Raw genomic sequence first — 8,473 nt, 5'->3', positions numbered from 1 at the left:
ATAAGTATAAAATCTGATCAGTTTTTAATACACACCATAACACAGATCCCTTTGAACCAGTTCATGTTTGGCAGCATTCCTTCTTCTTCTTCTTCTTCTTATTATTATTATTATGGTTTTTATTATTATGGTTATTATTATTATTATTATTATTATTATTATTATATTTTATTATTATTATAATAAGACTAAAGCAGTAATGCATGGAAAATAAAAAGGTTTGGCCAAAAGCTTCAGTTCAGGTCTTCTGGGTGAGGGAGAACAGGCGACCACGGCTCGACACGCTCCCCAGGCTCTCCGTGGTGCCATTGGAGAAGGAGTTGGAGGAGACGTAGCTGTGCTGCGTATCTCCATGGCCCAGGCAGTTCCAGCACAGTGCCGCCGCGCTCCGCCTGAAATGCTTATCCAGAAACAGGTAAATGGCCGGGTTCACACAGCTGTTGATGAAGGCCAGGCAGGAGGAAACAATCAGCCCCTGAATCAGGCTGTACTGGATGTCATCATCTAGCACAGTGTTACTCATACTGGAGATCACCTGGATGGTCTTGAACACGTTGTAGGGCAGCCAGGACACCAGAAAGGCTGTGATGATGGTGAAGACGATCTTGAGGGAGTGTCGGCGTCTGGCTTCGGCGCGTGGGTTGCCGGCAGAGATGGAGTGACTGCGCAGTTTGACCAGGATGGATCCATAGCACAAGACGATGATCAGCACGGGCAGCATGAAGGTCAGGAAGACTGTCAGCAGAATGATGGCTCTGAAGAAGGAGGAATTTAGATCATCTATGCAGGAGCCATCTTCTTCATTGCTCAGGTCTCGGTAGACCAGTGAGGGAGCTCCAAAGAGCAGAGACACTACCCACACCACCCCGCAGGTGAGGTGTACACACTTGCTGCTCCGGAGAACATGGGAGTCCAGGAGACGCACCACGGCCAGGTAGCGGTCCACGCTCATGCATGTGAGGAAGAAGATGTTGGAGAAGCGGTTGACGGCAATGATGTAGCTGCTGATCTTGCACATGACGCTCCCGAAGGGCCACCGATGATCCTGCCCGGCCGAGACGGCCCACAAGGGCAGAGTGAAGACAAACACCAGGTCGGCCAGAGCCAGGTTGAGCACGAAGATGTCGACCAGGCGCCTGCTCCTCTTGTGTCTACTGCCGATCACAACCAGCACAAACAGGTTCCCTGAGAAGCCAGCGAAGAACATGATGAAGTAGAAGACAGGCAGGTAGATGTAGGACGTGTCCAACACCCCTGAGCCATTTGTGTAGTTGAAATAATCCTCCTCGTAGTAGTACACCTCCTGAGTTTTGTTGTCCATTGTGTGATGAGCCAGAGCTGCTTCTGAGCTGCTTACCATCTGTGCACATCAGACTGGCAAAGGAAAGAAAACCTATTTAGTCACATGCTTGAAAACCACAAACAGCAACATCTCCTTTTTGTTGACCTGATGCATATGTCTGTCAGAAGCATCAGGCTTAACTTGCAGTTTCTTCATCGAGTACAGGATCTAGCTCTCCGGTCTGAACCCCTGAGCTTGTAGTTTATTGATGGAGAGTGGACAGACCACACTGAGCATAATTTCTGCTCCTTTAAACATGTTTAGAACCCCCCTCTCTTTAATCAGTGTGAAACTTCCACACACATCAGTCCAGCAGGCTCAGCACCACCAGCAGCCACAACAGCTCACAGACAGGTCAGAACCGGGTCACAACAGTAGAAATGGCTCCAGTAAGCAGGGTTCGAGCTGCAGATAAGAGCGGTGGAAGTTTAGCTGCATGTTGAACAGCCTGCCACAGCTTTACACACACAGGCTTTGAGGCGTTTTAACTGTCGCTGTGGTTTCCTGATATTCCTCTGAAGATAGATTTACAAACATGTCGCACACGGCAAGTAGTTTTCTTTATGCAAATTATGTTCATGTTCTACAAGAAACTCCAGAAAATCCACTGATTCAAGCAATGTATCAGAGGATTCATATTTATTATCATATGTACTTAGAAATCAATTATATATAATATAATACACTGTACAATACAATATAAAACACTGCTAGTTCAATACTCAGGCAGTTCTGAAAATGCTTTAACACCGTTTATCTCAGCAGTAAGTGAACATTAGAATAAATGCAATAAACTTAAATACAGAAGTCAGGAGTCAGAGTGTGCAGTTTGTCAGTTCATTTAATGGGATGTTTGGAATTGAGAAAATGAACATTTGCATTTTTACAGTAAAAGCAGTTTGGTAAAAATGAAGAATTAATTTTCTGTTCAGCGTGTATCAAACAATGCATAGGTTTTTTCATATTCGACCATAGTAACAATAATCTGTGACTCTGTTGTGGCTTTACTCTGCAACCATAATAAGTCACAGTATTGAGAAATGAAAAGGTGACAATAGATTTGATTCTGCATCGTCATCAGTTACAGCTGTAGCTTTAGATTCATGAATTTTAAATCAGAAATTTCAAATTTCCAAACTAAAAATAACAATATGTTAAATAAACACACACATATATTTACATAGATACAGATATTTTGGACTCTATACTTTTACTTTATATTCATGACTCAACCAAATAAAAACGCCTCAGTATATCAACAGACAAATATATTAATGTTAAAGGTACAAATATCAATATAAAAAGACCTGTTTTGTGGTTTGGGCCTGTAGCTGATGGTACTGTGCAGGAGTTCCTCTATGTAAGGCATCAAAGGCATTTCCCACGTCTCAACAAAGGACTTCAGGACATTCAAAAGTCTGGACACTTTAAACTGAAATGTTTTGACATTCAAACAGGAAATGTGGTTCTAAGACAAACATAAATAGTTAAAGGTTGAGTTTTATATATGGATTTATGACTTAAGTAAACATTTCCATCAAATGTAAATAAACCAATTAATTAATTTAAATTGTACCTAATATTAAACACACCTCATCCCTGCCAACACAGTCTCAGTATATGTGGGAATTTGAGCAGTTTCAGATTGGATGGTATTCTGCCCTCTTGTATTACTCTGGGTCCAAAAACATAAAACTACTGAACTAAGAATATTTTGAACTTGATTTAATTTGTAGATAAAACTAAAGTTATTCACCCACTTCATGTTTACAAATACGCTCAAATAAGAAGGCCTCTACACCTTTAAAGAAGCATCCCAGAATCACTCCACCTATTGAACACAAGTTGAGGACGAAGAGTGGAAAAAAGTAAAGTCAAACACAGAGTGAAACTTCAAGAAAACCAACAAAACCAGCCTTTAGGAATTCAGCGAGAACCACAGCTACACACACGAGAAGTAAACAGCCTATCACCTATCACAGGCTACTCCAGTGGGCCTTAAGCTATTTCACAAGTGTAACAACAATGCACTGCAGTCATGTATATGTTATCTGCAGAGGCAGAAGTAGAAGAAGTGACAGGATGGCTTTGAAGCACCTTTGGGGCTGAAGAACAAGAAGAAAGCTGCTGACAGTGAGATCAAACAACAAGATACACGCTGCTACACGTATCACTCCTACAAATCAGCACTAGGGTCTCCAGTGTCCTTAAAGAGTGACAGGGTTCGAAAGCACTTGGTCTCTGGTTCTTTTTGATGCTAGAGCTCCCAGGAGGGTTGAGCTAGATCTCTTCTGCAATGGCGTTGTGATCCCTATGTAGCACACTACGTAGGTCCTGCAATTATGACAAATGCATTATTTGGGGCTAGTGGTGCGCAATATATAGGGGATTGGGGGCAGATAGTCATTAAAGGAACAACCTAAACAACTAGTCTGAAACAGATGTTTATCTTAGGATGTCCTAAAATGATGGAATTATTATTGACTTTGTCTGAGGAAAATGTAGAAAGAGTAAATTAAGGTGAGACTGGACTGTTGGGGCAGTGTTAGCAGCAGGTGTCTGTAAGGGGATTTTATGTGTATGTGAAAACAGTTCAACACTTCAGAAGAGGATGCATGTGGTTTGGGTAAAGTGGGCCCTATGTCAAGTTTTGCTTAGATGAAAGGATCGCCACTGGCTTTACCCATTTCAGAACCACTGAAATATTTGTTTTGTTGTTTGTAAATTTCTGAGCAGGTGTAAAGCAGGCAGGTGCACACCGCCCTGTATACATTCACACCATTGCATTGCAGTTTGGTCCAAAAAACTCTGTTGTGCTTGAAAATGTCTTTCAGTTTAGTGAACTGCTTAAGTGAGAAAGTTTACTCATTTGTTTACATTTAATGGTATAAAAAAGTGATAAAGTAATTCCCATATAGCAGCAAATTATATTGTTATTTATTGTACAAATAATAATCAGCTTTATGTAAAATGTTTTTGTCTATTGTAAATAAAACCTGTTTAAATGTTTAATATGAAGCAGACTCAAACTTCTCTGAAAACTGTACTCTACAGCACAATCAAAATCAATTATAAAAGACATGAGAAAAAACAATATGTCAGTCCAGTCCAGCGAACTACAGCACAGACCATCATCTCCATTTGCTTTCAGTTAAATTCAGTTTACCCAGTCAGCCTATATGAGAACAGTCATGGTGCTGCTGGTGTGTTAGTGTGGGAGGCTTTAGGACCTGGGCAGCTTGCTGTGTCTGAAAAATACATTTTCAACCCGATATTCCCGCAGGACCTGAGGTCCGAACCCTCCAGTTTGGCTGAATTTACACAGCAACCCGCTCAGGTGTGAAAGACTGATCCCCAGTTATAGGAAGTGTTTAGCACATGTTTAGGGGGTAATAACTTTTTCACATGAGAGTTACAAAACTATTGATCTTTAATGAATGAATGATGATTAAAAACAGGGTTTAGTGTTTTCTCAGATCAGTTCTGTAGAAGAAATGAAACCCTTCAGTGAGAGATGTGTACTGCTGCTGGCAGGGGGAGAGTGAAGTAAGGGTTCTGCTCTAAAAATTAAAGTTTATAATAAAAAATCATATCAACTGTGAAATAAACATTTTAACACAGTTAAGAGTCAAGACTTACCTCTGTGCACTAGCTCGTCCACACACGTGACTTTCTGTAGTTTTCTGGATTTATTTCAATAAAATCATGAGAATTTAACTGATTAAACAAAAAATTAAATGTAAAAGGTCATTTTGAATTAGTACATTTTTAATCTATTTTAAAGTAAATATTTTGAGTCACAGGATTCACACCTATAGAATTTTAATTAGCATCCCAATGGCTGTGAGATGTGAGATTGTACTCAGCCAGGCTAAAGTACAACCTCCACACAGCAGGATTAGCTTAAACAGGCTGATGGACAGACAGACATGTTTTTAGCCTGGTTTAGATCTTACTTGACAGACAGATGTTGAGTGTGTTAGTGTAAACAAGGAAATTTATAAACATAGAAATGTGCAATATGGTGTTCCATATATACACACACACACTAAAAGTATCATTACATTTTATTATATAATAGCTTTCGTTAATGGTCTCCAGATCAGACTCGAGTACCAGCACTATTATTAGTGCTATTCCTGTGTGGGTATTGTGAGCTGCTGCGTGGGCAGACTGGATCTGCTGGTGTCAAACATTAACCTGAAGGAAAAGTAACGGCGGCACAGTGGCAGCGCAAACAGTATGTGTGCTGCACATCTCCCAACGAACCCGAGTTTGTGGGCTGGATCTTGGCTCTGGTTTCTGTCTGTGAGGATTTCGGTGTGTTGTAATCTAACCTGAGTTTCCTCCAGGTGCTCTGGTTTCCTTCCACCTGTGTTTGGTACATGAATTGGCCGTTTTCTCAGTGTTGTGATGTAATTCAGAAATGGAGCGGTCGGGGTCACGCTGAGGTTTTTATAACACCAAGAAAACTTCCAGAGAGAACTGCATGTAGATTCATAGAAATCCTCCTGTGTCCTGAGGCAGACTGCAGCAGACTCTGGAGTGGTTCTACGGTTCTGCTGTTCTGGATTATCATTAATTCGTCATAAAATCTCATCAAAAAATATCAGTCAAATCTAAATCTACAGCAACTGATACAGATATGACTGTGCATCCTCGCTTAATTTAGCCCTAATCTGAGGACATTTTATGGAGAATAGAATTAATATGGTATAATTAGTTAATCATACTAATGTCTATAAACCTGTGATTTGAATGTGTTTTTATTTGCTAAAGCTGCACATGAGGAGGTTCATCCACGAGGCACTCTTTCTCTTTTCTGTGTCAGTTTACCACGCAGTAAATACTCCGCATTCAGGTTGCATTTTGACTGTTGATGACTGTACAGAGGAAGTCTGACATCGAAATTTCAGAATGGGTTTCCTATGAAACGTGTTTATGCCCCCTTACACTCCTCACATGTGTGTGAGTCAAACTGCCCTTATTCAGTCGCCTACCATGCTTTACTGACTACACTGAAGTGCTGCTGGTTTGGCTGACACTCTTATCCAGGGTGACTTACATTTAAATGAATTTGCACAGGAAGGAAACTGTAGGGATAGGAGTCTTACCCGGGGGTCTGTGTGGTTGCCTGGCCAGGGAATCAAACCCTACACCAACTGCATGAGCAGCTGCAGGGCACTCTACCCGGGCTCGGCAAGCTGCCACTGTTGGGCCCTTGAGCAAGGCCCTTCACCCTCTTTGCTCCCTGGGTACTGGAGTAATGTATAATGTATAAAAAAAAGGAGCAGGATCTTCTTCAACACGATCTCTCAGCACTCTTTTATCAGTTCTTCCTCATGCACATGTATTTTGCTCAACAGCACTACTAGTGGTTGAGAAGGTAGGTCATATTTTCAGTCTGAAACAATGAGCTTTTTTGGTCGTTTCTATTCTGATCATGTTGATCAGGTTTCTGAAAAGGAGAATGAAAGGAAATTAATGGATGGAAAAAAGATCTTCTGACCTGTACGTGACTTTACACCACATGGAACAGGCCTGCGTAGGCAATACTGAGGAGACGTTGTAGTACGTAACTGAGATAGCATGTCGTTGGACCTGTGGTCTAAACCCACTTCTTCATTCTCAAAACATTCCCAAACAGCCACTGTTTCACAGAGTCCTGTGACAAAAGGCCTGAACAAACAGCCACCATGACTCAGTAAAAACACAGAGAAATCTGATCCACGCCCTCATTTGATCAAGCCAGAGGCAACTGTGCCGAGGACAAACCCCCCAGATGTTGATAGAAACCACCCCCCTCCCCCGGCTGGTAAGTTTCTCTTCACTACTTTTGGGGTAAATTGGGGAACTGGGTTTATATCAGAATTCCCTGCCAAACCAAGTTTATTATCAGAGCAATTTAGAGCACTTATAGGTGACAAAGCTCAACTGTAGTTGTCTCAGAGCAGATATGAGTTATGGGTTACATTATAGGGATTTTAACTGCTGGGGAATTAGGTAGATCTTACCTAGACAAGTCTGTTCCTAGTAAGTGCTGTCTGATCTTCTGACCTGGTATTAATATGAGCCTCAGGAGATCTGATCGCAAATAATTACCAAAACAGAGAGCTGTTCACACCTGCCATTTTAAATGCGTCTCCTGTGATCACTTGAGATCAGATCTCTCTCATTAATCTTGCAGGACGAGGGGCCCGGCCCACATTACTAAATAATACATGTAGATGAGGGACCTAGTTTTGCCTGTTTTCTTTTTAGATACTAAAAATGTGGTGTTGATTTCGCCTTGGTTTGACGTTAGCATTAGCTTCTACAGTCGCCACACATCCGGTATACAAATATATACAGCTTTAAGCACGTCTATATAAGTCCTGCTTTCTCACTGCCACAACTGGCCTCAAAAAAGCCTAAAAGCAACTGTAAATAACCACAAATCAGCCAAGAATCAATAACCAGGGGTACTGAACAGTGAAATAGTGAAACTTTTATGGGCATGAAACTAGAAAAAGGCTTTTGGTAAAAAGGGTAGGAGAAACATTTACCCTAGTCTTACTTAGACCTGACCCCCCCCTGGCCACAACATCTTAACCACAGTACTCTCTTTCTTGAAAGAAAGTTTTCCTCGACTAGCAGCTGCTCTGAACACGGTTTTCTGTTTTATGACCACTTTGTGACCCACAGCACTGTGCTAACTAGGACATGTGCAGTAAAATGAACAGTATCTATAAAGTTGTGTGTAGTTATATACTGTATACTGTGTGTGTGTGTGTATGTGTGTGTGTTTTATGCACAATGTACAAAATACAAAAATGCCCAAACATACAAAAAGCAAAGGGTAAGTAGAAGTGTTGTAGAAGACCTGAGAAGCTGAGAACCTCATCTGAAGAATGACACATAGAGAGATCGAGCAGAAGAACCCGACAAGCAGAGAAATGTGCAGACTTCCATTAAGACAGAGTTTGAAGAGAGAATATTTCCGATGATGGTTCCAGTTTATCCTAATCTTCATCACTGTTAAAAAGGCTGATAATTGATGTTCGACAAACGGAGAAGCACATCTCCAACATCACACCGCTGCTCTTTCTGAAAACAGAGCTGTTTAATGCAATCTTCATGGACCTGGTTATG

At 41.2% G+C, this 8,473-nt stretch overlaps 1 protein-coding gene across 1 annotated transcript; it reads right to left on the bottom strand.

The window, feature by feature from the left end:
• Positions 1 to 210: 210 nt before the first annotated feature.
• gpr25 (G protein-coupled receptor 25) lies at positions 211 to 1,360 on the bottom strand. Its single transcript, XM_072666306.1, has one exon. The coding sequence runs from the start codon at positions 1,358 to 1,360 to the stop codon at positions 239 to 241; it is 1,122 nt and encodes a 373-aa protein (XP_072522407.1). The 3' UTR covers positions 211 to 238.
• Between the last annotated feature and the right edge of the window lie 7,113 nt (positions 1,361 to 8,473).

This window comes from Salminus brasiliensis, chromosome 21, assembly GCF_030463535.1.
Source record: "Salminus brasiliensis chromosome 21, fSalBra1.hap2, whole genome shotgun sequence".
Taxonomy (NCBI): Eukaryota; Metazoa; Chordata; class Actinopteri; order Characiformes; family Bryconidae; genus Salminus; species Salminus brasiliensis.
Note: the sequence above shows the minus strand (reverse complement) of the source record. Positions and strands in the feature narration are given on the sequence as shown.

Bases quoted from the DNA above. Each gene is read 5' to 3' on its own strand.
- gpr25 (XM_072666306.1), bottom strand. From the start codon at position 1,360: ATGGTAAGCAGCTCAGAAGCAGCTCTGGCTCATCACACAATGGACAAC.